The 18,823-nt window shown below is 35.6% G+C and overlaps 1 protein-coding gene across 7 annotated transcripts in view; it reads left to right on the top strand.

Moving 5' to 3' along the window:
• The window catches only part of DPP6 (dipeptidyl peptidase like 6), a 1,357,728-nt gene that overhangs the window by 823,938 nt on the left and 514,967 nt on the right, over window positions 1–18,823 (top strand). For all 7 annotated transcript variants that reach the window (XR_006353239.1, XM_043966312.1, XM_043966314.1 and 4 more), the window contains exon 3: window positions 10,101–10,199. Coding sequence is in view for 6 of the 7 variants with exons in the window: in XM_043966312.1 (XP_043822247.1) it covers window positions 10,101–10,199 (99 nt within the window). In the remaining variant the exon portion in view is untranslated. The remainder of the gene's footprint in view (window positions 1–10,100; window positions 10,200–18,823) is intronic.

Raw genomic sequence — 18,823 nt, 5'->3', positions numbered from 1 at the left:
TCAAATCATATGATGAAAAAAATTGGTTATGAGGTTGAGCCCTATAATTTCACTGAGGGATTGAGGTAGGAATGAGGGAGAACTACAAAGTAAGGGACTGTTATACTTGTGTGACTTATAAACTAGCTTTGAAGGCTCATATACTATGATAAATCACATAGCTCTGCACCTTTCTATGGGTTCAGTGTCAAGACATGACAGTGATTAATAGAATTAAGTAGGAAGGAGACTACTTTAAAGAGGAAGGAAAATAGTACATTTTAATTTTTTTAATAATTAACTTGTTTATTTTTAGTTTGGGGTTCCAATTTTATCCCTCTTTTGCTCCTTCCCCTCCCCGCTCCCCAAGTCAGCAAACAATCAGATATGGGTTATACTTGTATGATTATGTAAAACATTACCCTATTTGTAATTTTGTACAAGCAAACTTGATTAAAAGGGGAAAAAATGGAAGAAAGTGAAAAATAGCATGTTTCACTCCATTCCATCAATATCAGTTCTTTCTTTGGCACATTTAAAAAGTTGTACATTTGCTTTATTGTTTTGGAGAATTTCTCACCTACTTGTCTTTTTCTGGAGTTCTCATCAAACTCTATTGATTTGGGCTTTATGAAATAAGTTGATGCTTCTGTGGCTGGACCCAAGTTATTTGCTTTTTCTTATAGCCTCAGAAAACTTCAGAGAGCAAGTAGAATGTTAATCTTGTGGATTGTGGAGTAACCAGCAGTTTTAGAGAAAAAGTAGAACAATGGTGACCTAATATCATTAGATACTCTGCCTAGACAGTTGACATCAAGAGGACCATACATAATTGTTTTGTTTTGTTTTGTTTTGCAGGGCAATGAGGGTTAAGTGACTTGCCCCTGGTCACACAGCTAGTAAGTGTCAAGTGTCTGAGGCCGGTTTTGAACTCAGGTCCTCCTGAATCCAGGGCTGGTGATTTATCCACTGTACCACCTAGCTGCCCCCGGACTGTACATAATTGTTTTATTTCTCGATCACATAAACTCAAATCTCATGGGTTGGCAATCTGAAAAACCCTGAAGATTTCAGGCAAGATTTAAGTTGGAATTCCCCAGTATCTCTATTAAAACCCAGTTAGTTATTATATGGTAGGAAACACATAGCTTACATAGTCAAATATTGTCTCCTCTGAAAGAGAAGTCATCCTTGGTATTAACATTGGTGCTTATAGTGTAACAAGAGGTTTGAACAAAGACAATAATGAGTAGAATCTAGAACAATTATCCCATATTTTCTCTGGTAAGTATTATCAATAGTAGCAATTGCTTACCCTATATTTACCTCATTCTTTTGCCTTTTTTTTTTTTTTGTGCTAGGAAACTGCCTGTTTAAATGTGCATACCTGAGGGGGGCACTCTGGGGCATTGTCTCATCCCTGTAGGTACATGAAAATCTTCCCCAGATAAAAGTGGTCTTGGGGATTAGGAGCCACTTATGGGCATATCCTAAGAAATGCAGACTACTGACAGTCTTAATCATTCATATTTAGCTATTAATATGTGAGATTGTTCAAAATGAATAATAATAAGAGACAGAAGAACAACTCTGCCCCAGCCTGAAAACAAATGTTTTTATTAGAAGATTGCTAATAATCTGACATGCGGTTTTCTAACTGTGTGTTGGCCTTTGTCTATATTGTTTCATTATGAAAAGTCTCAGAGAGCAGTGATTATTCATTAAACATTAATTCAACAAACATTTTGTTATTTTAAAAATAAATAGCTGGCAAATCACTGTGATACATTATCTCTTATGAATGCCCAATGAGACAGATGTCATTGCCATCTGGATTTTACAAAGGAGGAAACTGAGACTGGGAAAGGTTAAATGACTTGCTCAGCTAGTAAGTGCCCAAGGTGGGTTTTGACCCCAGTTTTTTTCTTTGTTTATAAGTATATTTTATTTTTCCCAATTTTATGTAAAGACAATTTTTAACTTTTGCGTTTTTTTTTTAATTTTGAGTTTTAAATTATCTTCCCTTCTCCCTCTCCCTCCCACCTCCCTAAGAAGGTAAATAGTTTGATATAGGTTATATATGTGCAATCATACAAAACACATTTCTATATTATTTTCCCCAATTTTCATGAATCCAAACTTGTTCCTTTATCCAGCACCCCCTGCTACTATTTGTTTGTTTATGTCACCCAGGAAAACAGCACTTTCAGTTAGGAAAAAAAAATTACAGGACAGCTAGGTGGCACAGTGGATAAAGCACTAGCCTTGGAGTCAGGAGGACCTGAGTTCAAATTCGGCCTCAGATACTTGATACTTACTAGCTATGTGACCCTGGGTAAGTCACTTAACCCCAATTGCCTCACCAAAAGCAAAAAAAAAACCAAGTTTAAAAAAAAAAGGCAGGGGGTGTGGCAGCTAGGTAATGCAGTGGATAAATCACTGGCCCTGGATTCAGGAGCACCTGAGTTCAAATTCAGCCTCAGACACTTGACACTTACTAACTGTTTGACCCTAGGCAAGTCACTTAACCCTCATTGCCCCTCAAAAAAAGCCTCATTAATTCAACAAAGTTTTATTAAGGGTTAGAAGAAGAAACATTAAGACTGTGACTTTAGTCAAGTAATTGGCCATATAGTAAGGGAGAATGTTTTCCTCTCAGAACTCAACATATGACTATATCATCTACTCCAGAAGTATGACTTTTTTTATTCATAGTTTGAAAATTTATTTTCCAACCCTAAGTAGGGAGGTAGGTAGATAAATTAGATAGATAGACAGATTCACATGTACATGGATTACTATAAAATGTACAATATTATAAGTACGTTAGAGGAATATGAAGTACTATTATATCTAATGACTGAAAAAATAATTTCCCATTCTAAATATCAGGAAAGCTTCATGGAGAAAGTAATATCAGAGCCAAGTCTTGAAGGGATCTCAGGAGATTATAGCTAGACTGTGAAGGGTCCTGAATATTCTGAAAATGCATCCTCAAGGGAAACAGTATGTATTTATTCCATTGCTATTATTGGAAGGGGGGGGGGAAGATACTCCTTTAAGTCAAAATAATGACTCCAATATAGCCTTTTATTTTTGTTCTTGATTCTGAAATGTACCTGAAAATGTATACCTTCTGAAAATTCTGGCTTTGCAAATGTCAAGCAGAATGACATTAATTTTCCCAGCCTTGTTATGGGCTGCCTGAAGCAAGTGTGATATAATCTTCTGCCCACACAAGTTCTGTCCATTTATCTTAGACTCACAGGGTCAGACAGTCTGGCAGCATTTATTTAGTACATCATGCCTTCAGAGTGCAGTTTGACTGTCATACTTGTAGGAGAGACCCTATACCCCTAAGGCTTATCCCCCTTCTGGAAATTGGTTTCAAAGCTAGAATACCTTTAAGTATGAATTCAGTGATGTCAATAAATAGACCTTTGTGTATTAATATTAGCAAGCTGAATTAAGTCAACAAGCATATTAAGTGTCTACTATGTAGCAGACACTGTGCTAAGCACTGGAAAGACAAAGAAAGACAAAACAAATAAAATAGTTGCCACTCTCAAGGAGCTTACAGACCAAGAAAGGAGACAACATGCCAACAATGATGTGCATACAAGATAAATACAGGATGAATTGGAGATAATCTTAGAAAGAAGGCACTAGCATTAATAGAGATTGATAAAGGCTTCTTACAAAAGGTAGAATTTGAGCTGGGACCTGAGGAAAGCCAGAGAAGTCAGGAGGCAGAAACAAGAAAAGAGAACATTCTAAGCATGTGGAACAGTCAATCCAAATGCATGGAGTGGAGAGGTGTTTTGTGTGAGGAACATTAAGGAGGCCATTGTCACTGGATAGCAGAGAACGTGCCAAGGCATGATAGGCAGGCTGGGTAAGGTATAAGAAGCCTAGAAGAGGTCAAGTTATATAGCACTTTTCATGTCAAACCAGTGATTTTATATTTCATCCTGGCAGTAATAGGGACCAACTGGTGACATGGTCAGTCTTGTACTTTAGAAAAACTAATTTGAGAGAGCAGCTAGGTGGTTCAGTGGATAAAGAACTGGCCCTGAAATCAGGAGGACTTTAGTTCAAATCTGACCTCAGACACTTGACACTTATTAGCTGAGTGACCCTGGGCAAGTCACTTTAACCTCATTGCCCTGCAAAACAAAACAAAAAAAGAAATTTAGCTTTGGGCAGCTAGGTGGTGCAGTAGATAAAGCACCAGCCCTGGATTCAGGAGGACCTGAGTTCAAATTTGGCCTCAGACACTTGACACTAGCTGTGTGACCCTGGGCAAATCACTTAACCCTCATTGCCTGCCAAAAGAAAAGAAGAGAAAAGAAAAGGAAAGAAAAGGAAGGAAGGGAGGAAGGAAGGAAGGAAGGAAGAGGAAGAAAGAAAGAAAGAGGAAGAAAGAAAGAAAAATCAATTTGAGATCTGAACAGAAGGTGAACTTAAGTGGGAGGAGGCAAGGAGACCAATCAGAAGGCTATTGAAACAAATAAAGTGTGAGATGATGAGGACCTGCACTAGGGTGATGGCAGTGACAGAGGAGAAAAGAATGGTGTATACAAGAGATATTGCAAATGTAGAATCAACAGGACTTGGCAAAATATTGGATATGGATGTAGGGAGAGAAATGCCAAGAATTACTTCTAGGTTTTAAGCCTGGGTAACTGGGAATATGATGGTACCCTCAACTGTGATAGGGAAGTTAGAAAGAGAACAGAATTTAGGGAGGAAAGATGAATTCAGTTTGGGACAAATTGAGTTTAAGATGTTATGGGACAACTAGTCCAAGATAGCTAATAGATAGTTGTATATGGACACAGGAAATCAGTGAGAGATTAGGGTTGGCTAAATCTGAGAATTATGACCATAGAAATAATAATAGGATCCATAGAAACTGATGAGATCAGCAAGTTAAGTAATTTAGAGGGAGAACAGGGCCCAGGACAGAGCATTAGGAAACACCTATGATTAGTGGAAATGAATGGGATAAAGGTCAGCAAGGGAAACTGAGAAAGACTGATCCAACAGGTAGCAGGAGGAGAAGAAGAGAGAGGGTCATGAAAACCTAGATAGAAGAGAGTTTCAAATAGAAGAGGGTGATTAATAGTGTCAGTGACTGGAGGGATATCAATAAAGATGAAGATTGAGAAAAGGTCATTGGATAAATTATTGTGGGTAAGTTTGGAGTGAGCAGTTGAATACTTAGGTCAGATGATGAATAGTGAAATGAGAAGAACCAGAAGAACACTGTACACAGGGATAGCAATATCATCTGATGAAGAACTGAATAACTTAACTGTTCTCAGCAGTACAATGATCCCAGACAAACCCAAAGGACTAACGATAAAGCATACTAACCACCTCCAAAGAAAGAACTGATATTGATTGAACACAGACTGTAGTATGCTATTTTTCACTTTCTTTTTTCTTCATTCCAGTTTTCTTATACAAAATGACTAATATAGTAATGTTTTATATAATTGAACACATATAACCTCTATATGATTTCTTGCTACCTGAGAGGAAGGTGGGGAGGGAGAGGAGGAGGGATAGAATTTGGAACTCAAAACTTTAAATAAAAATGTTTATTTAAAAAAAACAACAATCCAGTTAAAGGATTGAAAGGAAGTGGGTTGTAGACCCCCTTCTTAAAGAGTTTAACTACAAAAGGAAGGTGAGCTATGACATAATAACACAATGATGGATGGATAAGTGAGGGTGTTTTGAGTATTGGGAAGCTTGTTTGTAGGCATTCGGGGAGCAAACAGTAGATAAGATCCTGAAGATAAGTGAGAGTGGGAAAATGGAGGGACAATCTGCTTGAGAAGATGGCATGGAATGGGATTGTTTGTGCCTATTAAAGGGTTTGCCTTGCTAAGGAAAAGGATCACTATACCATTGTATGTGAGACAAGGGTTAAGGAGAGGATAGTGGCAGAAGGCATCTGAGTAGTATGAGATGAGCAGGAAGTGAGAAGAGGGAATTCTTGATGAGTGACATCAATTTTCAATGAAATCAAGCAAGGTTCTCAGTTAAAAGGTTGGAAGATGGGGAACTATAGGATGTTTGAGAAGGATGAGGAGGTTTGGAAAAGCCACTGTGGTGAGTAGGACAGTTAATTAGGAAGGTATAAAAGAGTCAGTCAATATATATCAGAGTTAAGTTTTGAAGCCTGGTCTCCCTGACTACAGGATTGACTCTCTATCCACTATACAGTGTTAACTCTCCTTCTAAAAGTAGAGTGCACCTAATGAGAGCTAATAAAAAATATTTACTAGGAATCTTGTAAATCCAATTAAGAGTTAGCTAAATAAAAAAAGGAAAAAGGAGAGGGACAAAACATGTGCTCATGCACGTGAACACAAACACATATACTCATGCATGTACAAACATATACACACACATACACATATAACCCCAAACTAAATTCAATAGAATATATAGTTACAACATGGGGAAATAGAAGTAGAAATTTCTAGTTATTCATAATTCACAGGAGGTAACTTCAGAGAAAACCTGTAGGGAATTTGTGTCTAGTTTTTTTGTTTTTTTGTTTTTTGTTTTTGCAGGGCAATGGGAGTTAAGTGACTTGCCCAGGGTCACACAGCTAGTAACTGTCAAGTGTCTAAGGCCAGATTTGAATTCAGGTACTCCTGAATCCAGGGCCCATGCTTTATCCACTGTGCCACCTAGCTGCCCCCCTCTAGTTTAATCAAGGGGGAGAAATTAATGAAACCTAAGAACCTTAGTTATGCTTATACATCATTTATTTTTAAAGACCAGCGGCTTAGGTGATTATATACAAATATGTCCAATATAGTTAATAAGCAAGGTGAACTAGAGATCCTAATGCAAAAAGGTAGGTGAAGCTTCTGGATCAAGTTCAACAATAAGAAAATGGTTCTTTTGCATTGTCAACTTTGCAGAGAAGTGACTATTAGAACTTTGAATTTATAGTAGAGGTAGAGAGGAAAGCCTGGCATAGTCTTACATATACCCTAGATTTGGGAGTTGAAAAGGTTTCAAAGGGTTTAGAGAAAATACAGAAAGGAAGAACACATGCTTGAACATTTTACAGGGGAGAAAATGCAAGAGGGATAGAAAGCTATAAAGAATGAAACTCAAATGATGCAAAGACATTATATAAGTGAAAAAAGAAATGAGGTAGTTGTCCCAAAGGACTAGTGTGTGCACACTTGGAATTGACCAATTTAAACTTTCTTTTAATCATCTAGATAAAAAGGAAAAGTAACTAAACATAAATGCTGAAGTATGTCACAATCCTGTAAGAATTGTTGGCAGAAATGTCAAGTTCAGTATAAGCTGAGGTTGGCAATGAATGCCAAGGTCAAAAGAAAGGGTATTTTAAAGCTATATTAATGAAAAGAGAATGATAAATGAAAGGATGGGACAGCTATTTGAGAAGTGGTAATGACAATATGAATGGAGAGAAGCAAGATGATTCAACTTGGCTACCATTAGACATACATATGTATGTGTGTGTGTATTCACACACATATGTAAAACCAGTCTATATATCTATTTATCAGTTCTTTGTCTGGTTGTAGATATAATTTTCCTTTATATGTCCTTTGTAGTTAATTTGTATCTTTATGATAGTCAAATGACTTATTCAAAGTTCTTCTAAAATATTATTGCTGTTACTGTATAAATTCTCTTGATTGTTCCCATTTTGTTTTTTTATTATTTTGTACAAGTCTATCAATGTTTTTCTTTTTTCCTTAAAAGTATCTTATTTTTCCCAGTTGCATGTCAAGATTGTTTTCAAAATTCATTTTTTGTAAGAGTTTGAGTTCCAAATTTTTCTCCCTCCCTTCCTTCCCTCCCCCTTCCCCAAGATGTCAAGCAATCCGATAGAGGTTATATATGTACAATTACATTAAACATATTTCTACATTATTCATGTTATGAAGGAAGAATTAGAATAAAAGGGAAAACCTCAAAAATTAAAAAAAAAAAGTGAAAATAATGTGATTCTATCCGCATTCAGATTCCACAGGTTCTTTTCTGAATGCGAAGAGCATTTTTCACCATGAGTCCTTTGGAATTTTCTTGTATTGCTGAGAAGAGCCAATTCTATAACAGCTGATCATCACACAATGTTGCTGTTGCTATGTGCAATGTTCTCCGGGTTCTGCTCACTTCACTCGGCATCAATCCACTTAAGTCTTTCAAGGTTTTTCTGAAATCTTCCTGCTCAGCATTTCTTATAGCACAATAGTATTACATTACGTCACATTCATATACCACAACTTACTCAGCCATTCCCCAATTGATAAGCATCCCCTTGTTTTCTAATTCTTTGCCATCACAAAGAGAACTGCTATAAATATTTTTGTACATGTTGGTCCTTTTCCCTTTTTATGATCTTTTTGAGATCATGTTTTCCTAAGATTAACAACCTCATCAGTTATTATAGTACAGTAATATTTCATCACAATCATATATGACAACTTATTTAGTCATTCCCCAACTGATGGGCATCTCCACAACTTCCAGTTATTTGCAACCACAAAGAGAGCTTCTGTAAATACTTTAGAATATATAGGTTGTTTTCCCTTTTCCCTAATCATCTTTAGAAATAGACCTAGTAGGGGGCGGCTAGGTGGTGCAGTGGATAAAGCATAGGCCCTGGATTCAGGAGTACCTGAGTTCAAATCCGGCCTCAGACACTTGACACTTACTAGCTGTGTGACCCTGGGCAAGTCACTTAACCCCCATTGCCCTGCCAAAAAAAAAAACCCCAAAAAAAAAAAAAAAAAACAAAAAAAAACAAAACAAAAAAAAAAAAAGAAATAGACCTAGTAGTTGTATTGCTGGGCCAAAGGGTATAGGCAGTTTAATAACTCTTTGGGCATAATTACAGATTGCTCTCCAAAATGGTTGTATCAATTCACAACTCCACCAACAATGAATTATTAGAGTTCCAATATTTCCACATCCTCTTCAACATTTGCCATGTTCCCCTTCAGTCATTTTAGCAATCTGATAGGTACAAAATACCTCAAGGTTGTTTTAAGTTACATTCCTCTAATCAATAATAAGATAGAGAATTTTATATGACTATAAATTGTTTTTTTTAATTGGAAAACTGCCTGTTCATATACTTTGACCAACAATTGGAGAATGACTTGTATTCTTATAGATTTGTATCCTTATAGATTTGACAAAGTACTTTATATACTTGAGATACAGAACCTTTATCTGAGAAACTATCTAATAGGGAGTTGAAACCGCACATAAGTTAAATGGAAATAGACCACCCGGTTGCCTTTGATAAGTTCACCATCCACAAGTGAACTGCATGTCAGGGAACTTAAATATTAACTCTCAGATGTGATTGTTGTCAGGTGTGTAGTAAATAATGACAATGTCAGGTTGGGGGAGGATGAAATATCTCTTGTGAACTTTCCTAGAGACCTTTCCTTTCTTTTCTGATGTTTAATGTTTAATGTTAACATCATTGTCTTGGATGAAAGAACAGATGACATGCTTATCAAATTTTCATTATTCAGCTGAAACTACCTTTTCCCAAATTGCTTGTATACCACCTTCTTTGTAAAGCTTAATTTCCTTTTCTCAGTCTTATTCTTTTTTTACCTCTTTGCAGCATTTAAAACTATTGACCACCCATTATTTCTGGATATTATCTCTTCTCAGATTATTTGTGACACTGTTCTCTCTTGGCTCTTCTTCCACCTATCTGACCACTCTTCCAATTTCCTTTGATATACAGGGTCCCACATCACCAGGTTAGCCACAGAGTAATGAATTTTTCAAGTAACAATGATAGTTCATTAGTATACAAATGGGTCTACAATCTACAGTGTTGAAAGAAGTGCCAACAATAGCAAATCTTTGAAATATTGAAGGTATATAGTTACAGACTCCTGTATATTTGTCCCAGTTAGAAGACAAGGTCTTTGAGCAAAAACTTTCATATCTGATTATGAGATATATCTCTGTATCTTTAGTCCTAGCTTAGTGCCTTCCACATAGTGGGCCCTTACTGCATGTTTGTTGAATTGCATCAAATTGAAATACTGATTTAAAAATAATGGCTTCTTTTTTCTTTCCAGCTGAAGATAACAGCCTATCACAAAAGAGAAAGGTAACAGTTGAAGATCTATTCAGTCCAGACTTCAAAATTCATGATCCAGAGGCTAAATGGATAAGTGGTGAGTCCTGTGTATACAAGAGAACCCTCTGCTCACAAATATATCTATATCTATATATATGTACATCTATCTATATCATCCATCTATCTATCTATCTATCTATCTATCTATCTATCTATCTATCTATCTATCTATCTATCTATCTAATCTATCCTTGCTCCTTTTACTTCTTCCCATTTACTCTTTTTTTGCTTATTTCCACCTTGAAATTTTCTCCTCCTTTTTTGCTGTAGAACTAGAGTTACTGAGCTCTTTTTGCGTTAATCATCCTGTTATCATGATGGGAATCTGTAAATTTCATAGCTCTGTGTGGTGTGTGTGTGTGTGTGTGTGTGTGTGTGTGTGTTGTGGCATCATGGTGCACTGACACAGCATTAACTTTATAAAAAATGAACCTTCTGATTATATTTGGGCAATGTGTCACCTCACTGAGACATTACCTTTTTTTTCAGCCTGAGGTGAAATGTTGCTAAGCAACCATTATACTGCACAAAACAGAGTTAGGCTTTTCCTTCCTTCCTTCTTTCCTCACAAGCCACGCGTTCTTTGTCCTGTATTCTGCACCTCTCTTTGCCCCCACTCTCTACTTCATAAAGGTGCCAAAATAAGTTAAAAATTAACAGAAGATGATTTTTTTATAAAGCAGCCCTGGAATACTGTCAAGATAACTAGAACCAGGTGTGCCAAGGCATACTAATATTCACATTTCCCTATTGGGGTTTAATCTGATAAAATAAACATAAAGATGACAAAAATAATGTTTGAAAATGGACATTTAGAATTTTGAAAGCTCTTTCTATGACATCTTATTTGATCCTTACAGCAACCCTGTAAGGTAAGTACTACAAGCAGCATTAGCCACATTTGACATTTTCCTATGACTTACAGAAGTTAAATGTTTTCCTTGTGGTAGAGATCAGATTGTAACCCTGACTCCAAGACCAGGAAATCATCCTCTTCCTCTTCTCCTCCACTCAATGGAGATCAGAAAGAAATAGACTAGGGATAAGTCACTGTCCTACCCATGCTTTTTTATATTAAATGTTTAACAGAATTTTTTCCAGGTAGAACAAGTGATTGCTTTATGTAATTGAATAAAAATATTGGGAAGCAAGCTCATTTTCTTCAGACCAATGGAAAGCATCACTGGTACATTCCCAGCAGTAAATATGATGGCAGAGATAATATGTTCTTCATCCCATATGGTTTGAGATTCTGCTGGTAGGTCTCTAGAATGGAAAAGCTTTACGTTACATGGAGTTTTAAGGATCTGAGTGTTGATTCTGATTACATCTATTAAAAATGTTCTTCTTTTGTAGGTCAGTATTATGCCTGGGCAACAATTTTATCTGTGATTATGCTATAGTCCCAGTACAGTTTATCTGTTGAATTATATCATTATTATTACCTAAAGTAAGTTTAGGGTTATGTGTGAAAAAAGCTGGCAGCACGAATATAATAGTGAACTTTACAGAGCTTTACTCCTTCTCATGATCTGGCATTAGAAACGACCTTAGAAACCTTATATGCCCAAGGCCCTCCTTTTAGAACCAAAGAGCTAACATGTCTTATGCAAAGTTGCGAAACTAACAAGCAGTTGAGCCAGTATTTTAACACAGATCCTCTTTCTACTACCTCTTAATGTTTTATTGGATTTTTAAATAGAATGATACAGAAAAAATTGGTGATTCCTTTGAATTTGATTTGGTATAATGAACTTTAATGCACATGGGATTATAGGAATCTGGTCCTACATATCTTTCAGAACAGAATTTTCCCAGCTATGGGCCATGCCCTACTTTGGAATGCTGCACTCAAAACAGTAGCTGAAATTATTTTATATATTTTTATTATACCTCTTACATGTGAGATTAATGAGCTCTCCTTTGGCTTAGAGTGGTCAGCTCTTGAGATGCATGATGGAAGACAAGTTGTAGATACTTCCTTGTCTCTTCCCTCATAGTTATGTTAAATTCTAACCCTATAACTAATTCACTTATTTTATTTAAAAAAGGAAGAAGTAGAATAGAAGGAAATAACATATATGTTAGCATATGTGTATATATGTGTTATTTCCTTCTATTTGTATCTATGTGTGTATATACATACATATATATATACATATACACACACACACGCGTACACACACACATACATATATATATGTATATATATGTATATATATGTGTGTGTGTGTGTGTATATATATATATATATATGCTTTTTTGTCCACTGGTGCAGAGGCAGGGGTAGCAAATTCATTAGATTTACCTCTTTGGAGATCCAGAAAAAGTAATTGTGAATAAAACAAGGATTTATCTCCAATCTTCTTGAATTGCTAATAAGAAAATCATTGAGCTGTCTTTTGAAAAAAGTGTTTCCTTTCTGTCCACCTAAAGGACATGAGCTGTATGTAGTTTAAAAATTGTGTCATTGTTATATAAGCATTATAGTTTCTTCACATAGTACGCAAGGAATTTATTAATCTTCTTATCTTCTTCCTCATCCTATGTTAATATAGATACTCTTTGCTTCTTTTTTCCCCTTATGTGTTTATATCACCCAAGTATATCCCTTTGGCCATATAGCCTCGGTCGTGCAGCTATATCTCCATATACATATATAATTTCCTGAGAGCAAGGAGATCATGTTTAAAATATCTCTGAATCTTTCCATCAGCACCATCATATTGGGGGCATTGAACCTACTGTTTTTCTCATACTCATTAATTATTGATTCTATAGTGAATGAATGTCTTAAATATGTACATAAGATATACTTCATCCAGACATAGTTAATAAGATAATATCAATGTACATGAGATATCTAAATATCTTACATAAATGTACATTAATAAGTTTTGATTATCCACACTGAAAATAGTAGTATAAATAATTCAGAAAAGCATATTGGGTCAGCTAGGTGGCACAGTGGATAGAGCACCGGCCCTGGATTCAGGAGGACCCGAGTTCAAATCTGGCCTCAGACGCTTAACACTTACTAGCTGTGTGACCCTGGGCAAGTCACTTAACCCCTATTGCTCCGCCCCCCCCAAAAAAAAAGCAAAAAAAAAAAAAAACCCAGAAAAGCATATCAACTAAAATGCATTTCCATTTAATTTGTTCAGTATATGGATATGGTGTTTGGGGCATTGGAAGGGCAGTTACTTTACTTTCCTAATTATATCATCCTTTGACTGATATAATAGTCAAAGAACTTTGCTTTCATGTTCATATACCAACAGACAGTGGTAAGTGATGGGTCAGAAATGTGCTGACTATTCAGGGGGACTTAGACCCAAACCAGCCCCTGACCAGCCTTTAAATTTTCTTAAATTAACTAAGTAGGTCATGCACATAGTGATATCTCAGTGTTAGCTATGCATAGGGTAAAGTTGATACTGTTTACTGTTATACAAAGTCTTTTTTTTTTTTTTTACTTCTGCCAATACAATGAACAATATGCATGGATGCCATCCATGGTTCCATAGAAAAATTGTCTAGAGTCTCTTAGAAGGATTTTACTGTACATTTCTTTGATAAAATAATCCTCACAAAATGTGAAATTGCAAAACAATAAATAGGTCACTAGATCTCTCTGAAAACTAGCTACCAATTGAAGAACATCTGAGCATAGTTTCTTTCTTCCATTTTTCTTTTTATTAGTCCTATTTCTCTTCCTCTTGCTCTTTCCCTTCTTTTATAAGATAATTTTAAAGATATACTTCATAGATTTGATTTAGCATTTGAAATTATGCATTTTGTTTTACTTTTTATTCTGAAGTTGAATATCAAAAATTGAACATTTCCATAAACATAGAACACAAAAGAGGACTATATATAAAACTGAGTCTACATTTCACACTGCCTACTTTTGTATGAATATATAATACATTCTCTATATGACTTTCAAAAATATCCTTCTTGTTTCTCCTTCCTTCTGACCTTTCTTCTCTTTTCTGTGCATTAAAGAAAAATTTTCTAATGACCTCCTTTTTTCGACTTCACTATTACTAACTTCTTCCCCAATTAAAAATAGAGGGACAAAACCCTTATAACAAATAAGCAGGGTCAACCAGAAGAAATACACACAGTGGCCATGTCTAGAATCATATATTTCTTTCTATACTTTGAACCCAACACCTTAAGCCTATCACCTCTTTATTTTTTGGTTGAGGGTTTTTTAAATGAAATTTTATTTTCAGTGAACAAACATATATTTTTCTCTGTTTCCTACCTCCTTCAACCACTGGGAGGGGGAAAATCAACCCTGTAGCAAACATGTCAAATAGTAAAGAAAAATAAATTCCTTCATTGACTATGTCCAAAAATTATATCTCATTCTGTACACTGAATCCATCAGCTCTTTGTCAGGTGGTTAATAACAGATCTCATCATCAGTTCTCTAGAATCATTATTTGTCATTGTACTGTTGACAGTTCTTAGTCTTTCAAAGTTGTCTTTACAATGTTGTTGTTGTTGTTGTATAAATCATCTTCCTGATTCTGCTTACTTCATTCTGGATCAGTTCATATGAATCTTCCCAGGTTTCTCAGAAACCATCCCTTTCATCATTTCCATAGTATTCCATTACTTTCATATGCCATAATTTATTTAACCATTATCCTGATTACAGGGACCCCTTTAGTTTCCAGTTCTTTGTTTGAAGTTAAAGGCTCATTTGGGGGCCAGGGTTACATCAGTCTATGTTTGAAGTTAGGGATCAGTTGGTGGTCAGGGTTGAGATATGGCCTGAGCTGGGAGACAGAAAAAAACTGATCAATCTTCATAGAATCATACCTTGTCATATTCATACTATTCTCTAATCACTGAGGTAGGCAGCTATGTTTTGCATAGTTTTCTCCCTTTTTTAGGGTTCAAAGTTTAAAATAATCAAAAGTAAAAGAAAGAGGCTGTATCTTTTCCTCAAAATGACCAAGACCTTCAACCCAACACTCATCCCAGATAGGTGCTCCTTGAGACCCATAGACCTGGGACCCTTTGCTCCATCCACTGATATTTAATTGAGAAAGAGGACCCTCTTGGGGTCTGGGGCTCAAGAGGAAGAGGAAACAGGGGCTCAGATCCTTCAGCTTTCTATGAGCTGTTCATGGAGGGAAGCAGGACAGAAAGCAAAGTTTTTAGAAGCAGGCTCTTTTGTTGGTGAGCTATCCTAACTAAAGAAACTATTTTTTCTATGAATAAATCACAAGAGGCTCCCCTGCCATGCTTCCCTTAAGCCCATCACCTCTTTATCAAAAGGTTAGTTATGAGCCTCATCATATGTCCATTTTTATCAGAGTTTGTAAACCTTTCAGAGTTGTGCTTCTTTGCCGTTTTATTATCATTATATATATTATTATTCTGGTTGTCACTCTGCCTCAATTTATGCTTCTTCAGTTTCTTTTGAAATCTCTTTCTTCATTTAATATGGTGCAATAATTCTATTACATACCAAAATTTGTTTAGCCATTTCCCAATTGATGGACACACCCATTAGATACTAGTTGCTTTCTTTTTTACCCCCCTTTTCATTCTTCTATCAGGATCAGGACATTTATTTTCCTTGTTATTTTTTTCCTCTCATTATTACCCTCTCTTTTAACCCCATCTCTCCTTGTCCCCATTTATTTTCCTGTTGAGTTTAATATACTTAAGTATCATACTATGTTTATGTATGTGTGATTTAATTCCCCATCATCCATTTCAAATAAAAGTGAGGTTTACCTAATGTTGACTCTCCTCACCTCTGCTTCCATTTCTGTAAATGCAGAAACAGACATTTGTTTTTGGTCATGGACACTGTGTAAATTTGTTTTGCCTGGCTTATTTGTTTGGGTTTTATCCCTGTTTTTAATTGGGAGTCTGGGGAGAAGTGTGTGGATCTTCTCATATCATAAAAATATCAATTATAAAAAATATCAAGTTCTATTCCCTGTTCTCACTTTTTACAATAGTGTATTTCTTTTACCTTCCCTTATTTCCCCCTCTTAAAAGCATCAGAACAGAACCAATCCATCCCAGGTCTTCCATTATTCTGATTTAATTGCCTCAGTACCCTTTATTGTTTTTTTGTTTTTGTTTTTTTCTTAAGGCAATTGGGGTTAAGTGACTTGCCCAGGGTCACACAGCTAGTAAGTAAGTGTGTGTTAAGTGTCTGAGGCCAGATTTGAACGCAGGTACTTCTGACTCCAGGGCCGGTGCTCTATCCACTGTGACACCTAGCTGCCCCCTCAGTACCCTTTAAAGACAGTAAGGTTCTTACAGGACACTTCTTTTTTCTCCCCATATTAGAATGTTAGAACTGCATCACCACAACATCCCTTCCAATTGCTCAAATGAATTTACATTTCTAGATTGATCTTGCCCTTTGTGTTTGCATTTCAAAGTTCCTATCCAGTTTCTATCTTTTCATCAGAAAATCTTGAAAACTCTCTGCTCTATTAAAGATTTATATTTTTCCCCTGTGGGATTATACTAAGCTTTGCAGGTTAAGTTAGTCTTGGTTAAGGTGATTTAAGTAAATGAAATATTGTATTTTCCCTCAATTTCTTCTTCATAGGTCGGGTTATTGCCATTCATTGAGTCAGGGAAAGCATACTCTTAAATAACAAGACAAATCAGATGCTTTGGAATTTTAAGTGACCTTAGAAGTCATCTATCTCAACTCCCTCATTTTAGAGATGAACCTTTCAAATTCCTCCAGTTGTTAATATTCTCTTCCTCTCTAATTACCTTATATTTACTTACTTGAATATATATTATTTTTCCCAGTAGAGTATAAGAGCAGAAATTGCTTTAGTCGTGTCTTTGTATCCCAAGGACCTAGCATAGTCCCTTGCACCTGGTCTGTATTTTAATGTTTGTTGAATTGAATTAAATGGAAAATAAATCCCAGAGTGGTTAAAGGACTAGCTATTTGGTTGTGGATAATTTCTTTAACATTTTTGAGCCTTAGCTTAGCCATCTGTAAAATGAGAAATACTAATACTTGTCCTATTTATTTGACGATGTTATTAGGCAGAAAGTATTCCCTGGGGAATTGTTTAAATTTGAGTAGTAGTTGTCATTGGATCACGAAGTTGCTGCTGATGCTATTGTTATTGACTAAAGTGAGTTAGCTGGGGGCAAATCCAGGAGTAGATTTCATGGTTCTTGCCTACAGAGTTGTTGGTAGCCCATTGTGTGCTGAGGTGGTAGAAAGAAAAAAAGACTCAAAAAGATGACTACCTTTCTGACTATTCTTTGGGCTTTGTCCTTCTGAAGATATTTTAGAATCCCAGCTTTTTTATGGCTTTCAACTCTCCTATAGCATTTCTGATTCCCCCAGTTCAAGAAATGTAGGGAAAATGTCCAGGACAAAAAAGTTATGTAATTCCCCAGTGAAAAAGAGACTTTTCTATCTTTAGTGCACACCAACTACTAGAGTTAAGAAAACTTTCAAATTGAATCTTGAATGTAATGGTGCAGAACAAATTCATTTTATTTATTTGTCTAGAGAAAATATGCTGGGCTTTAATGGTCTTTTGTGTGTTTGAACACTCTAGGCTTAAATTATTCATGTCTAATTTTTGTGATGCTGATTAGAACAAAGACCTTGAAAATTCCAGGCTGTGTCATTGTACATGTCATTCAACTTTGCATATTGATTAAAAATACTGACTCGTGCTATTTGATGCAGGTAAAGTAAATGAATTGCCACTCACATATATGAGAAGTACACCATGAGTGTTTCCTGAAAAGAGGCATAGTCATCCTAGAATAGGTTTATGGTCTTGATCCACAGTCATAATCTCATGTGTGATTTCTTTGTATGTTGAATTTCATGTCTTTGGTTTAATCTGCATGCTGAGAACTGATAAATGGAATGAGAATTATAGAAATTATACTTTGAAAGAATAAGAGCTAACCTTTATATTGGGCTATGTGTTTAATTTTGTTTTATTCTGAACTTAACAAACACCTCTAAAATAAGCATTCCCATATGCAAAGTAGATTGTAAAACAGAAAATTTTATATGAAACAGTGAATCTCTAATCTATACAACCTGGTGGGATTTTTTTTTAGTATATAATAAATTTAGCCTTTTACTTTCAATCTTGTCCATGTCTATGCTTCTTTCTGAACTTGTGCTCTTTTCTGTGCATTTAAAAACATTTCATTGACCCACTTTTCCTTTGTCTTAAATCACAAATGCTAACCTCCTCCCTTTCATACACTTCTGCCCTTCACCCAATTAAAAACAGAAAAAAGAAATCCCCAATAACAAATATAGTTAAGCAAAACAAATCTTTGAAATGGCCATGTCCAAAAAAAATCATTGCCCTTTGTGCATTATATCACTTCTTTTTCACGTGTCATCATGTCTTTTGGACACATGGATAGTCATTACTTTGATAAGAGTTCTCAAGCTTTTCAAAGTTATTTTCTGTAAAATGTTGTCATAAAGAAATTGTTCTCATGATTGTTCTCAATTCACTATCCATCAGTTCATACTGCTCACTTTTCTGAAATCATCCCTTCTGTCATATATGACACAATAGTATTCCATTACATTCATATACCTTAACTTGTTCAGCAATTCTACAGTTGTGGGGAATCCCACATTTACATTCCAATTTTTTT

This window comes from Dromiciops gliroides, chromosome 5, assembly GCF_019393635.1.
Source record: "Dromiciops gliroides isolate mDroGli1 chromosome 5, mDroGli1.pri, whole genome shotgun sequence".
NCBI classification, from domain to species: Eukaryota; Metazoa; Chordata; class Mammalia; order Microbiotheria; family Microbiotheriidae; genus Dromiciops; species Dromiciops gliroides.
This window is presented reverse-complemented; position numbering and strand designations above follow the sequence as displayed.